The 16,224-nt window shown below is 43.0% G+C and overlaps 1 protein-coding gene across 14 annotated transcripts in view; it reads left to right on the forward strand.

Moving 5' to 3' along the window:
* srrm3 (serine/arginine repetitive matrix 3) overlaps nt 1-16,224 on the forward strand; it is a 779,036-nt gene that overhangs the window by 686,542 nt on the left and 76,270 nt on the right. For 12 of the 14 annotated variants that reach the window (XR_011963284.1, XM_072589350.1, XM_072589341.1 and 9 more), the window contains 2 exons: nt 2,383-2,412; nt 13,913-13,981. Coding sequence is in view for 13 of the 14 variants with exons in the window: in XM_072589350.1 (XP_072445451.1) it covers nt 2,383-2,412; nt 13,913-13,981 (99 nt within the window). In the remaining variant the exon portion in view is untranslated. The remainder of the gene's footprint in view (nt 1-2,382; nt 2,413-13,912; nt 13,982-16,224) is intronic. The other 2 variants (XM_072589348.1, XM_072589352.1) reach the window with 1 other exon arrangement.

Raw genomic sequence — 16,224 nt, forward strand, 5'->3', positions numbered from 1 at the left:
TAGCCGAAAAAGACTCCCATACTTTGCTTTCTATCCTTCACTATCACCATTTTGCTCTGCATAACATTACCCTTCATTTAACAATCAATGTCTGTGAGGTTGTACAGGGCATTGGTGAAGCCTGTTCAGGAATACTGTGTCCAGTCTTGTCACCCAGTTATAGGAAGGATATTATTAAGCTGGAGAGAGTTCAGAAGACATGTACCATGATGTTGCTGGGTATGGAAGGTTTGAGTTATATAGAAAGGCTGGGCCTTTATTCACTGGAGTATAAGAGGTTGAGAGGTGACCTTGTAGAAATTTATAAAATCATGAGGGATATAGATAGGATTAATGTAGGTATCTTTTGTCTAGGATGGGAGATTTCAAAACTATGGACCACTTTTTGAGGTGAGAGGAAAGAGATTTTAAAAAGGCATGGGGGCATTATTTTTTACACAGAGGGTGGTTCGCCTGTGGAATGAACTTCCTCAGGAAGTGGTGGATTTGGGCACAATTACAATGTTTAAAAGACTTTTGAATGAGTACATGAAAAGGAAAGATTTGGAGGGATATGGGCCAGGAGCAGGCAGGTGGTATGGTTTATTTTGGGATTATGTTTGGCATGGACGGGTTGGACTGAAGGGTCTGTTTCTGTGCTGTATGGCTCTTTGAAAGGACTCTTGATAGTCTTCATAATCAAGTCGATGACACTTGATTCACCATGTAATATCAATTTAAATGGTTCAGTGTAGAAAGATATTAAAGTCTGAGATTACTGCACGTAATTTGTGACAGGTCTGGATGCATTTTAAAGCTAATCCTTTTGAAATGGAATTAACTTCAATCAACCTTACTCTAAATAGAGACCTGAACATACAGAATATTTATAGAAATACTTTGATGTAATAAAATGTCCCAAGTCACAAAAGTCAGGTACATTAGAACTTTGAATAGATAGATAAGCTGGGAAGAGATTAATCAAATCAAATATGTATCGATAAATGGATGTCCATATCTGGCAGTTATGGGCTACTGAATCACCTCGTCATAATGTGACATCCACTGTCTACATAAAAAGAATGAAGCAGGAATTCTCGCAGTTTTCAACACCAAGATCAGTAGAATTTTGTACAGTGAAGCTTTTGAGGCAAATGGACCAAAATTGGGAAATTGGAGTTGTGGGGCAGATCAACCATGGTGTCATTGAATTTTGAAACAAACATTGGGGGATTGAGTGGTTTACTCCTCATCCTAGTGTTACGTAGAATGTTTCAGAAAATTATTAGGAATGACAATAGAAGCACCTTATTTATGTTGTTCAAATGAGTCTGCAAAATACTCAGAATAACTTTGGACCACATTTGATTGGAATGATTTCCACTGATAATTTCCATGTCCCAGCTAGTCTGCCTCCGTTGTAACTCTTGAGTCAATCTTATTCAAACTCAGCCCTATCTCTCTTCGGCATTTTCACTGATTAATAAATATCCTGCATTTTGTAGCAACAACTTTGAGATTCCATTCAGAAAAAGATCTTGGATTAAATTTCTGAGGAGCCTCTGTTCCTGTTCATAATCAACTGCAGTCTTGTGTTCCTGGTAACACTGCAGATTTTCAGGAGCTGCATGAAGCTTCAGATGTAAGCACAGACACTTTCCCAATTGTTTTGTAGCGTTCAGCAGGTTAAGAATAGTCAACCTACTGCCAAGTTTCTGCAGCGAACAGCAGGGCATTAAAAAAATCCAAGTGATTTTTAATTATATATTTTTTTGGCAATGTCATTTGTCCTATGGATTGGGACAGGAAATAGAGAAAAGGTTGAAAAAAAGTCATTCTGCTGTTCATCCAATTCAGTGCTGACAGATCATTTTAAAATTAACTAAATAACATAAAATCTGTAGCTGTTTGCAGTAAAAGTTGTTAGAACATGCTGATCGACTTGATCTGGGCTGGGAAATGCTCTTGCATTTGTTTCAATGAATTCAGTAAAGTAAATGACAGTGCATGCACCGGACTTCCTAGATGTTGAAACTTAGAATTTAGCCCAGTGCCAAATACGTTTACCCATTCAAGTCTCAAGGGTTTGGCAAGCTCCTGAAATCTTTGACAGAATGCAGACCTGCTGACAGCATCTCCTTAAAATGTAGCAGTGCAGCTACTGAAGCACATTTGCCCGTGTGTGAATGTGTCAGATAATGATGCTTCCACACATATTAGTGAGACCACTTGCTGCATGTGAATGGGAGCTGCATGCAGTTGGAAAATGAAGCAGCAAGTTTCATGTTTTAGTGCTTTGATACTTTCTCATGTTTAGGTGGTTTAGGAAATGAAGTTTAGTTCTCCATTTCTAATCAATGTTGCTCATCTGTTTCACTGCATTCTGACATTGTTAATTGCAAGCAAAAAGAAGAAACCTGGATCAGACAGAAGGTAAGGTCAAAGCAAGGAAGTCATATGTTGCAAGTGTATTTGTGGAAACATTGTCCCATTTAAAGATCTGAATAGGCAAATCATTAAATCCTTTTATTGTGGACTGATATTTATTCTGGACCAAGATCTATTTTCATGTTTTAACAGAACAACAGGGTGGCATGGTGGCTCAGTGATTAGTACTGCTGCCACACAGTGCCAGGGACCCAGGTTTGATTCCACCATTGAGTGACTGTCTGTGTGGAGTTTGCACATTCTCCCCGTGTCTGCATGGCTTTCCATCGGGTGCTCTGGTTTCCTCCCACAGTCCACAGATGTACAGGTGAGGTGAATTGACCATGCTAAATTGCCCATAATGTTCAAGGATGTATAGGCTAGGTGCATTAGTCAGGGAAAATATAGGGGAATGGGTCTGGGTGAGATACTCTTTGGAGGGTCAGTATGGAGTTGTTGGGCCAAATGGCCTGTTTTTACACAATGTAGGTATTCTTTGATTCTATGATAGGGTAGTCTTGAAAAATGTTATTCATTAAATATTAAAATGCAGCAACCATCTGAAAAACTAAGCTGTGGGGGTGTACAATGTACATCTTTGCTATTACAAAGCTTAAGAATTTGCTTTGCCCATAAACACCTTGTACTATGTAATGAGTAAGGAATCAAGTTATGATGGACTCAAATGGACACTGGAGTCATGTTGGATTACTATATAATGATCCATAGTAATTCCAATACTGGCCCCTTTTCATTTGGATTCATATGGAATGACGTTTGTGTGTCTCTGGTTGGTGGGCCACTCAGATAAGGAGTTGGCAGTAGTATGAGAAGAAACAACTCTATCCATTCCTCATGGTACAGTTTGAGGACTGAAAACTAATGTGTCCTTTCTCCCTAGGGGTCTAAAAAGGCTCATGCAGATCCTGTTAGCTTATGTTAAGCTTGAATCTCAGTTCTAATATGGCGAAGGATCTTTTTCCAAAGCAACAGTATAGTATGCCACAAAGAAAAGAACAGAATACAACAGCCTTCAGGCTGGCTTATTTATCACAACTGAAAAATCCTGTGATGCATGTTTTTTAGACCCTAACAGCCTAAGTCGATCAATTAAAAGGGATATTGTTTCTTCAAAATGTGCTCACACCATTAAAGAATTTTATATTAAAATTGGTTATCACAAAGGAATGCAGAGAGTGCACTGAATCTGAATGTGTGTGTTTGGGGTTTTTGAATGTGTTGTGTTATCACAGCTGCTCCTTTTTTACCCATTGGGCATTCACAACAACCTTTTTCCTATATTCAGCAACAACAAGAGAGAACGTTGTCTAATGTTGGACTTGACAACATGGATTCAATATGCAATATTGTATCAATCAAACTAACCAGGGTCTATTATATTTTAAAAACTAAGTTTTAACTATGATCGCTGAATAAGTCCAGGGTATTCTGCATGCAACAGCATAGATAGAGGTCTTTAATCAAACAAATAAAACAATGGCCTAAACCTATCTTTTCTAAATTAAATGTCATTATTAGTAATAATATGGAACATTAAGTTACACTCCTGATGTTTCCACCCATGACGTTTTCTCTTTAATCTGTGGTCACACTCTCAGCCTTTCCAATTATTGATTGGGTTGCATTGTCATCTTTCCTAATTTTAATTCCCAAAACCATGCCAATCACCACCTGAAGCAAAGGAAACATTTCCCATTCCATGCAAGAAATGCACTGATGGCAGTCTCAATGATTGATGTCATCCCACAGCATGGTATGAATCATGTTAAATTGTATGGAAATATAACCATTGTAGTTATGTTCTCAGCAATAAATGTTGCTATTGTGTAGTTTCAAGAAATTGTTCAAAAGTATCTATCCAGAAAGTATAGTCTATAGTATGTTTTAGTCTTTTGCCAATTTTCCCATCCCCACTTTATAAAAAGCATTTACCATGTGCTGGTTTAGCCCTTCAGCTTTCTGGTTTTCCATAGCCATTCTTCACGTAGATCGTGATATTTACTATATCAGCCTGCTCAAGGATTTTATTGGAGCAGGTGGGATTGAACTTGGGTCTCCTGACTCAGAGGTAGGGACACTACCCACTGCACTACAAGATCCCTTTGTGTAAGTCTTTACTGTTTGTACCAGAGGATATTTGAGCAAGGTGAGAAATCGCAGCTGAACTCCTGCCCTCATGCCACACCCAAGTGTACACGATTCTAGCAGTGACTTTAATTGCGACCAGAAGTGGCATTTTCATTTTCCTCATCTCTAACACAGAGCTCCTAAAGACAAGTATACCAGCCTTGCTGCCATCCTGACAATGATAAGTTATAGAGATGGGTGGCACAGTGATTAGCACTGCTACCTCTCATCACCAGGGACCCGGGTTCAATTTCACACTTGGATGACTGTGTGGAGTTTGCATGTTCCCCCAATATCTGCATGGCTTTCTTCCAGGGCCTGCAGGTTCTTCCAACAACCAATGATATGCAGGTTATGTGGATTGGCCATGCTGAATTGCCCCAGTGTCCAGGGATGTGCAGGCTAGGTAGATTAGCAATGGAGAATGTGGAGTTATAGGGGTAGAGTGGATTGCTATTCATAGGGTCAGTGCAGACTCAATGGCTCAAATAGCCTCGAACTGCACTGTAAAGATTCTACAATTCTATCGGATCTAACACCTCAATGTGGCTCAGTTGTTCAGCTAATTGATAATCTGGTCGATCAGAGGAGTCACAATCCCATTCAGTGATTCTAAGGTGCAAGAGAGAGGCCAGTTGTAAAACTCAAAAAAACTAAGGACAATTCCAATGTACTTTCTATTGACTTGCTAGTTCTCAGCCAAGTGGGAGTTTTAAAGATCATCAACTGGGTTATACACTTATGATGGTGTCACTGCACCCAGTGTAAATTGTTGGAGTGAGCTGGCTTCACTGGACCAGACAAAAAAACTGTAGATGCTGGGATCCAAGGTAGACAGGCAGGAGGCTGGAAGAACACAACAAGCCAGGCAGCATCAGAAGGTGGAGAAGTCAACTTTTCAAATGTAACCCTTCTTCAGGACTAAGGGGGTGGGTGTAAAGGAAGTTGCAAATAGAGTGCAGGGTGGGTGTGAGGGTGAGGGTGGGGGAGGGTTTTCAGTGGGGTGCAGAGTGGTGAGATGGGGATAGGTGAACATGGTAGAAGGTTCGACCTGGTTGGTTGATGGGAGGAATGAATCTGATTGGTAGCTGGAAGGAAGGGATAATCAGAGGAATGGAAGGGAAGGGGAGGGGCTGGAAAGGGAGTCAGGGAATGGGGAGGGAGGTTATTTGAAACTGGAGAACTCAATGTTGAGTCCTCCAGGCTGTCCAGGAAGAAGATTAGTTGTTGTTCCTCTAGTTTAGAGTCTGATTCGCTGTGGCAAGGGAGGAGGCCGAGGATGGTCATGTTGGAGAGAGAATGGAAAGGGGACTTAAAATGGGCGGTGACTTGGAGGTCAGGTCAGCTCCGCGGGCCCAGCTGAGATGTTCGGCGAAACGTGCCCTGAGTTTATATTTGGTCTCCCCGATGTCGAGAAGACCATATCAGGAGCAGAAGATACAGTAAACTAGTTTGAAGGAGAGGCAGGTGAACCTATGTCTCACCTGGAAGGACTGTTCGGGGCCCTGAGTGGAGGTGAGGGGGGTGGTGTGCTGGCAGGTGTTGCATCTTTGACAGTTGCAGGGAATATACCAGGAGGATTGAAGTGGTGGAGGTGGGATTGGTGGGGAGAGTGGCATGAACCAAGGACTGGTGAAGGGAGCAGTCCCTGTGAAAGGCAGAGAAGGGTGGGGAGGGGTTCTTAGTAGTGGGGTCTAGCTGGAGTTGGCCAAAGTGTTTATTGATGATACATTGGATGTGGAGACTGATGGGTTAGTAGGTGAGGACAAGGTGGACCTTGTCTTTATTACATTTGGAGGGGTTGGGGTTTAGAGCAGTGGAGCAGAAAATGGAGGAGGTGCAGTGGAAGGCTGTCTGGATGACAGAGGGGGGGAAAGGAACATTGTTCAAAATAGGTGGGCATCTGGGATGCTTGGAAATGGAATGTCTCCTCATCTGAACAGATGCAGAGGAATTGGGAAAACAGGATGGAGTTCTTGCAGGATATTTAAGGATGATACTTTCGATGTGGTACTGGCTGCATCAAACAATCCCTGCCTTAGTGAGTTTTGAGAAGATTTGTAGCTCAGATTGAGGTTTTGGATGTAGCTTTGCTCGCTGAGCTGCAAGGTTCATTTCCAGATGTTTCATTAGCCTACGAGGTAACATCTTCAGTGGGCCACAGGCAAAGCATTGCTGAACATTCCGGCTTTCTATTTATATGTTTAGGTTTCTTTGGGTTTGGTGATGCCATTTCCTGTGTTGAAATCACTTCCTGTTCCTGTATTCAGACCCCTTGGTATCATGGTAGCCCACAAACCTACCAACACACTAAAACAGCAGCTAATGAACTTGAAAGACCCTATAAAGACAACGAGCAAAACTAATGTCATTTACAAAATACCGTGCAAGGACTGTAACAAACACTATATTGGACAAACAGGCAGAAAACTAGCCACCAGGATACATGAATACCAACTAACCACAAAAAAACATGACCCTCTCTCAGTAGTATTCTCTCATACGGATGAGGAAGGACACCACTTCGACTGGGACAGCACATCCATCCTAGGACAAGCCAAACAAAGACACGCACGAGATTTCCTAGAAGCATGGCATTCCAACCGGAACGCTATCAACAAACACATTGAGTTAGACCCCATCTACCACTCCCTGAGAAAAGGAACAGGAAGTGACTTAACCACAGGAAATAACATCACCACAGGAAATGACATCACCAACCCAAAGAAACCCAAACATATCAATAGAAAGCAGGAATATTCAGCATCACTTCACCTGAGGCCCACTGAAGATGTTACCTAGTAGGGTAACGAAACGTCTGGAAATGAACCTTGCAGCTCAGTGAGCAAACCTCCAAAATCCCTGCCTCTTTGTCAGCTACATTGAACAGTCCCTCTTCAGTACCTATATGGGCACCATGCACCAACTCTTCCACCATTTCATCAATGACTGCATCAGGGCAGCATCCTACACTCAGGCTGAGCTGGATCAGTTCATCTACTTCACCCACAACTTCTACCCTGCCCTCAAATTCACTTGGTCCAGCTCCGATCGCTCCCTCCCCTTTCTTGACCTCTCCATTTCCATCTCCGGCAACAGTTTCAGGACAGACGTTTACTATAAACCCACAGACTCCCATAATTACCTGCACTATACCTCTTCCCACCCAGTATCCTGGAAGAACTTCATCCTGTTTTCCCAATTCCTCCGCCTCCACCACATCTGCTCAGATGAGGAGACATTTCACTCCCAAGCATCCCAGATGTCCACCTATTTTGAACAACATGCTTCCCCCACCCTGTCGTTCAGCCAGCCCTCTACTGCACCACCTCCATTCTCTACTCCACTGCTGTAACAACCCCCCACCAAACGCAATAAAGACAGGGTTCCCCCTTATCTTCAGCTACCACCCCACCAGTCTCCACATCCAATCCATCATCCTTAAACACTTCCACCAATTCCAATTAGACACCACCACCAAGAACATCTTCCCCTCCCCACTCCTCTCTGTCTTCCACAGGAATCGCTCCTTTTGCCAATCCTTGGTTTGCGCTGACACTCTCCGCACCAACACCCCCAGGTACCTCCCCCTGCAACTGTAAAAGATGCATAACCTGCCGACACACCACCCCTCTCACCTCTGCCCAGGGCCCCAAACAGTCCTTCCAGATGAGACAGAGGTTCACCTACCTCCCATCCAATCTAGTTTACTGTATCCAGTGCTCCCAAAGTAGTCTCTACATTGGGAAGACTAAATGTAAAGTAAGGGCACGTTTTGCTGAGTGTCTCAGCCAGGTCCACAGGGGCCAGCCTGACCTCCCTGTCACTGCCCATTTACATCCCCTTCCCACTCCCTCTTTGACACAGCTATTCACAGTTTCCTCCATTTCCCATAGCGAATCAGACCGCAATTCGGAGGAACAACACCTCATCTTCCGTTTGGGCAGCCTATAGCCCGGAGGACTCAACATTTGAGTTCTTCAATTTCAAATAACCTCCCTCCCCAACCCCCGACCCCCTTTTCAGTCCCTCCCCCTTCCTCACATTCCTCTGATCGACCCTTCCTTCCAGCCACCAACTAGATTCATTCCTCCCATTGACCAAACAGGTTGTACCCTCTCCCTGTGTTTATCTATCCCCATCTCCACAACTGCTACCCTCTCCTCCTCCCCCTTTATCTGCAGCTCCCCTTACACCCAGCCCTAGTTCTGAAGAAGAGTTACGCCTGAAACATTGACTTCTCCACCTCCTGGTGCTGACTGGCTTGCTGTGTTCTTCCAGCCTCCTGCTTGTCTCCCTTAATTCTTTGGACACCAGCTGGACACCATCCATTTCCAGGAGGAAGTCCTGCTTCATTGAGCTCCCAGCAATTGAAGGCCGGCAGCTCTGCACCACAGCACGAACTGTAGCTCCTGCCTGTGTTGCCCACCACCTTTCTCTGGTTAGCAGCCTGGAAGCTCAAACATACCAGGCCACACATTCAGTTTGTGCTTTCCCTGCTGCCTGATAAACCTGAGTAGTGCTTTGATGAGACTCTTAATTAGGCAGATAAAGGCTTGAATTAGACCACTCCAAGGCTTCCCCTGCTGCCTGACCAGAGCGAGCCAGCGGTGGGCCCCCATGATGATGGCACAGCACACTAATTCATGGGTTCACTACTTGTCTTACCACAGGTAGTTGGCGCACTGGTCGCTAGATAAGAGTTACCCCACAGAGTACGGTTTACAACACATGACAATGAACCTCTTTAGTACTAAGAAGCATAGAAAATAGGAGCAGGAGTAGGCCATTCAGCCCGTTGAGCCTACTCTGCTAATTAATATAATCATGGCTGATCACCCAACTCAAGACCTTGTTCACACTTTTATTCCAGACCTTTTCATTCTTTCTCCCAGGCACCTATATTTGTCGACGTCTTGAAGGCATTCAATGTTTTGGCCTCATCCACTTTCTGTAGCAGAGAATTCCACAGGCTCCCACTCTCACTGAAGAAATTTCTCCTTATTTCAATCCTAAATGTCCCATCACCTTAAACTTGTTATGGACCAGGCCAGATCCTCTGAAAATATTTCAAGGAAGTAGCCCAGACCCTAACTTTGCTCGTTGTTTTAAGCAGGTGTAATGCGGATATTCCAGGAGGGATGCAGCTGGTCAACCCACTTAGTTTTATACAAAACAGAATTTAATTACAAGATTACTGAGTAAAACACAAACAACAGAAAACAGAATACTGATTGACTTACCCTCTCCGCAAACCCAACAGATTATCCAAACCTAATGAAGCTGTTCCAAATACTTGCAACAATCCCCATAAACGCTCCTTGGCACAAAAGGTAAAATCAAACACAAGGGTCTAACAGGGGAGAAGTCAGGGAGGGAGAGAATCAGCATGGACCTGCTTCTTTGGGTCCTGCTGCTTCATAACTGCTTAATTGCTTTCAGTGAATAGCCAGACTGCCAAAAACCAAACCAAACCAGAGGAAAACTGAGCTGGGAGAACTGGCCACTCCCCTTTCATTGTACAAGTGTTTCTTTTTTAACTTGAAAGCCTTTTGCAGTATCTGCTAGCTATAATGAAATTGGCTCTAAAAAGCCCAGACTTTTCAGAACCTAAGTTTTTATGACCTCCTGAATGAAAACAAACAAGGACAACATAACCTTGTTAAAAGAGCAGCATCATCTCAAACTGTGATCCCGGGTTCTGGATTCCACACTTCTCAGGAATATCCTTTGCCTCGTCTAGTCCTGTTACAATGTTACAGGCTTCTAATTCTTGTTCTTCTAAATTCCTGTGAATATAATCCAAACCGATCCAGTCTTTGTTCATTTGTCAGTCTTGCCGTCCAAAGAGTCAGTTGTCCATAGTTAAAACATCCTTCTTCAGTTAAGGAAAATAAAACTGCACACAGTGGACTCCAGATGTGGCCCTGTACAATTGGCGCAAAGCATCCCTACTCCTGTATTCAAATCCTCTTGCTATGAAAGCCATTTGGCTTCTTGTTTTACCTGCATGCTAACTTTCAGCAACATTCGTTTCTCAAGGACAAGGACACCCATTCCTCACTGCACCTCCCCCAATCTGTTGCCATTCAGATAATAAACTGCCTCCCTGCTTTCACTACCAAAGTGAATAACCTCATACTTACCCACAGGAAGGGATCACAGTTTGTGATGATGATGCTACTTTAACAAGGTTATGCTGTCCTTGGTTTTTTTATTCAGGATGTCGTAAAAAACACAGGTTCCAAAAAGTCTGGGTTTTGATGGGTTTTAGGGCCAATTTGATGATAGCTAACAGATACTGCAAAAGGCTTTCAAGTTTCAAACTTCCTGATGAAAGGCTTTTGCCCAAAACGTCGATTCTCCTGCTCCTCGGATGCTGCCTGGCCTGCTGTGATTTTCCAGCACCATACTCACAACTCGAATATATTCCCCACCACAGATGTCAGGCTAGCTGGTATATGATTCCTTGTTTTCTCTCTGCCTCTTTCTTAAAATAGTGGTGTTACTTTAGCTACCCTCCAATCTATAGGAGCTGTTCCAAAATCTAGAGAATCTTGAACGATGACCGCCCATGCATCCAAAATTGCTAGGAATACTTCCAGAAATACTCTGGGATGTAGGTTATCAGGCTCTGTGGATTTATTGCCCTTTAATCCCATCATTTTCCCCAACACCATTTCCCTACTAATACTAATTTACTTCCATTCCTCCCTCTCACTAAACCGTGTTCCCCAACAATTTTTGGGATGCAATGGATGTTCTCCTCTGTGAAGACCGATCCAATTGAATACATTTAATGGAAAGGTCTGTCATCTCCTTGTTTCCCATTATCATGATCCGTTTCAAGCTGTTATGGATCTACATTTGTCTTCATTAATCCTTTCTTCGTCACAGACTAACAGACGCCTTTACAATCAGTTTCCCCACAAGCTTGCACTCATACACTATTTTCCCTCGCTTCACCAATCCCTTTGTTTCTCTTTGCTAAAACCTAAACTGCTCCCAATCTTCAGCTCTGCTACTTTTCTTGGCCAATTTGTATGCCCCTTCCTTTGTCTGAATACCATCCCTAATTTCCCTTGTGAGCCATGGTCAAGCCACTACTTTATTTTTGTGCGAGGCAGAATCAGAGGATTCCTATCGTATGGAAGCAGGCCATTCTACCCATCGAGTTTGCATCGACCTCCCCCCCAGATCCACCCCTCTACCTTATCCCTGTAACCCTGCATTTCCCATGACCAATCTACTTAGCCTGCACATCCCTGGATACTATGAGCAATTTAGCATGACCAATCCATCTAACCTGCACATCTTTGGACTGTGGGAGGAAACTGGGGCACCTGGAGGAAACCCACGCAGACACGGGGAGGACGTGCAAACTCCACACAGAAGGAATGAACAATTGTTGCAGTTTATCTGTGCTCTCTTTAAATGAAATAATTTCTTCAGAAGTTCTGTATTCCAGTAAAGGACATTCTCCCTTCTACTAATGCATATTGATTGTAAGGCTGATAAAAGATTTCTCTCACAGTAAGGTGGTGGACTCCCTTTGCACAACATTCCCAAAATGAAAATATTTGTTTTTCAGTTCACAAATAAAGACATCACTTCGATCTGTCCTCCATTTACCATTGTTCAAGTTCCACCCACCCCTTCTCCACCTCACAATACAATGATCCCTTCTTTACCAAATAAACTCTGTTTGTTTGCCTGCTTTAATACAGCAGTGTCCAGGGTAGTAGGGCAAAGCTTGGCATTGTGTGTGACTGTAACAATCTGGTGAAATACCGTAAATGTGTTCTTGTTCTACTCTTATAATCCCACATTTGAACCGGCATCCCACAGGCTGCAGCAAGTAGAATTGGAGAGATTGATGGGAGGAATTGACACTAAGGGTTGGACAGGTGAAAAGTAGAGAGCTACATCACGATGGCTCCCTGACCCCTTGAAGCTTTGCCAGCAGTGGGCTCCAATCAGGATCACTTGCTCATTGCATGGAAGTGGGCAGCCAATTATCATCATTATATCCTCATTGAAGGGATTTTAGATGGAGGCAGCCTCTTAATGATAGTCTGTGAGGGCCTCAGGTGGGTTTGATGGTGCAGAAATGAGGCCATTGGCAGGGAAGGCCACCCTTTCTCAAACTATCCAGAGGGTTTTCCCGTCCAACTCCTAGTGACTTGTCTGTTCAGCCCCTTGAATTTTTTTTTTGAAAACTTATCTCTTTTGGAGCAACTCCATGTTGGGATACCCCCTTGATCTACCATCTACCTCGGCAGTGCCAACCTCTTACAGTGGAGCTGCTAGACTTCTGATTACTGCAGAAGCAATGGGAGGCTATCCACTATCTTTAATTGGTACAATCAAAATGTTACAGGCCATGTCAGTGCAAATGAACAGACAGTGCAATCTCTGATAAATAAATGCTGTATTGATATAGTTATATTCCCTTAGCTAGTTAATGAAATGAGTGTATTTCCCCCTTTCATACTCATACTGATTTTTTAGCAATTGTTAATTGAGGAAAATCCACCTCCCAGTTTCTACAGTCAATTGTCAGACTGAGAAATTTCCACAAACCCAGTGCCAGATTGCTATCGTCACCAAAGATATTAAGAATGTTTAAAGTGCAGAACAGGTAAAGACCATTCAAACCTTAAGTGTCATGCAAGCTCAGAGGCAACCAATTACAAGGCTAGCCCCAGAAATATCCCAGACAGCAAGTGTGGTATCAGGACCTCCATTTCATCTCAGGACCCCCATTGCCATCCTGAGGTCCATGGGCAAATTCAGCCCAAACTCTCTCTTATGTTTGTTGCTTTCAGTTCTTTAAGAACACGGGAACAGGAATGGACCATTCAGCCAATCAAACCTGTTCTGCCGTTGAATCATTGATTGCTTGTTCTTACCTTAGCTCAATTTACATTCTTTGGCTCTGTAACTCTTAATACTCTTGCCGAATAAAAACCCGTCAATCTCAGGTTTGCAATTTTAAATTGACTCAGTTTTATCAGTATTTGAGGCAAAGACTTCCACATTTTCTCTAATTTTGAGGTCACCCTGGCCAGCTCTAATTTTCAAAGTTAGATTCTTTTGTAAGTTCCACTACTAGAATCCCAGGGGAATGGGAATCTCTAACCGGCACCTAATTTGGTCGTGTCCTGAAGAAAACGCCAATTAAATTTGTGTCCTTCACGAAAACACCCTGACGTCGCTAAAGGTTTGAGTAATGCCAGTTCATCTCCCTGTCTTCCAAGTAAAGCTGTGGTGCTCGCAAGTCCTGTCTGATATTTCCTGCACTAATCATTAGTTAAAGGTAATCATTATATTGTAAATGTGTTGTTTTATCTCACAGCTGTGGAAGTTCCTCATCATCACGGAAAGAGAGAAAGAAGAAGAGTGGGAAGAAACACAAGAGAGACAGGTGGAGTTGTTTGCTTCTTGCGCAGTGATATCAGTCAGGCCCCACTAGCAACAGCGCTTTTAATGGAAAATCACTCCAGGCTGCAAATGAAAAAAGTCATTGAATTCTCACCCACAGAGACCTTGTCTGCAGCACATAGTCTGAATCATGTCACTAAAAGGAGCTACGTTGTTTTAAGATTTTACTTATAACTTTGATTGCAGTTTACTGTTCCCTGACAAATATATTCAGATTTTTCACCAGTTTGATGTGCCAGGACACAGCTCTACTGCCAGTTCTGAGTGAAGGCACTATATTTTACCAGAAAAGCGGGGCTGTAATTTTACAATCAAGTTGTACTCTGACTCAGGAAAGTAGATGTTGAAGAGCCTCAGGCAGACTGCCTCCCACATCTTGGTCTTGTCCCATGTGTCGCAGACCTACAACATGCACTGACGTCCAGTCAGATTGTTGGACCTCCTGCACACTTTACAAATGGAATGCAAAGGCTTTTATTCAATGTTTTGAGAAACTGGTGGTCTTGAATAGATAAATGGGTATGTCACCATCAGAAACAGAACTCTTTCAGTGTGTATGAGTTCACATGTGCCAAGGAAAAGGAGGTTTACGAACTTCCACAGAACCTACTGAAAGACAACCATAGACTCACATGTGCCCTTCCTTCAAATCCTTAAACCGCTCAATCAGATAAAAGACTATGTTACAGAATAAATTAGTGTTGTGTTGCTTTTTAAGATCAAGAACATGGTCATAAAAAGCAACCTTTGGATTTGGTTCTTTTCAATAAGTAGGTCTTGCTGTTAAGGCCCTTGAATAAAATGAAGCTGTCATGAGGGTCTCTGTCTATTTAACATTATTTAAAAATATTTAGCCAGTGATTGCTAATAGTATTATCTGGAAAATGTTACAGGGCATGTCAGTGCAAATGAACAGACAGTGCTTTCAAAGTACCCCATGAGTAAATAATCTCTGATAAATATTGATATTTTATATTCCCTTACCTAGTTAATGAAACGAGTGTATTTCCCCCTTTCATTATCATGCTGATTTTTTTAGCAATAGTTAATTGAGGAAGATCCACCTCCCACCTTCTACAGTCAATTGTCAGACTGAGAAATTTCCACAAATCCAGTGCCAGATTGTTATCATCACCCAAAAAATTAAGAATATTCAAAGTGCAGAACAGGTAAAGACCATTCAACCCTTTAGTGCCATGCCATTCAGAGGCCCTATATGAACGCAAAAAACAGAAATTGCTGGAAAACCTCAGCAGGTCTGCCAGCATCTGTGGAGAGAAATCAGAGTTAATGTTTCAGGTCCAGTGACCATTCTTCAGAATTGATGGTAGCTAGGGAAAGCATGGATTTTACCCAGAAGATAGAAAGCGAGGAGGAAGCGCCCAGAGGAAAACAGTTGTCAGGCAAAGGAGTGGATAAAGAAGAGTGAATAGCTGCTAATGGAGACAGTTAATAGCTGACAATGATTGTGTATGGTAGCAGCCCATGTGGTGAAGAGGCCTGGTGTGTGGGGTGGGGGACAGCATGGGGAAAGGTGCTCAGTTGCAAAGGTGCTAAAATTGTTAAACTCAGCATTGAGTCTAGAAAGCTGCAGGGTTCCCATGTGGAAAATGAGCTGTTCTTCTTCCAACTGGCACTGAGCTTTGTTGAAGCAATGCAGCAAGTCTGAGACAGAGATGTTAGCCAGGGAACATGATAGTGCGCTGAAGTCGCAGGCAGCTGGTCCCTTTTTGCTGACAGAATGTAGGAAGTGGTCACCCAGTCTGCTCTTCATTTCCCCAATGTAGAGGAGACTGGATGGTGAGTACTTTATGATCACCATTATTTTAATGGCTGCCCACGCTGTTTAAAAAGATTGGTCAATACCAATATTAAAATATTGCCAATCAGAAAATCTAGGGTTTTTATCTCTTTGACATGCTTTTTCATGTTGACTTGGTAATTGCAAATTGTATAGTTGACACTAAATCGGGGAACTTTTCCATTGGCCAGTTTGAGCAGCTTGGATCTTTCTTATGTGGAATTGTAGTAGAATATCAATTGCTCCCTAGCCGCAAGACCACCTTGGACATGAGCTGCCTCCCAGTTCAAAAGATGCCAATACTGACTGGGGCAGGTTTTCGGAGCGGAGGATGGAGTGAACAGTTGGGAAGTTCTGGCTCTGCTTAGCCCATAAGCAGTGCTGTAAAAGCGATAAATTGAGCCCTTCTGACCTTTCTCACACCC

This window comes from Chiloscyllium punctatum, chromosome 19 (assembly GCF_047496795.1).
Source record: "Chiloscyllium punctatum isolate Juve2018m chromosome 19, sChiPun1.3, whole genome shotgun sequence".
Taxonomy (NCBI): Eukaryota; Metazoa; Chordata; class Chondrichthyes; order Orectolobiformes; family Hemiscylliidae; genus Chiloscyllium; species Chiloscyllium punctatum.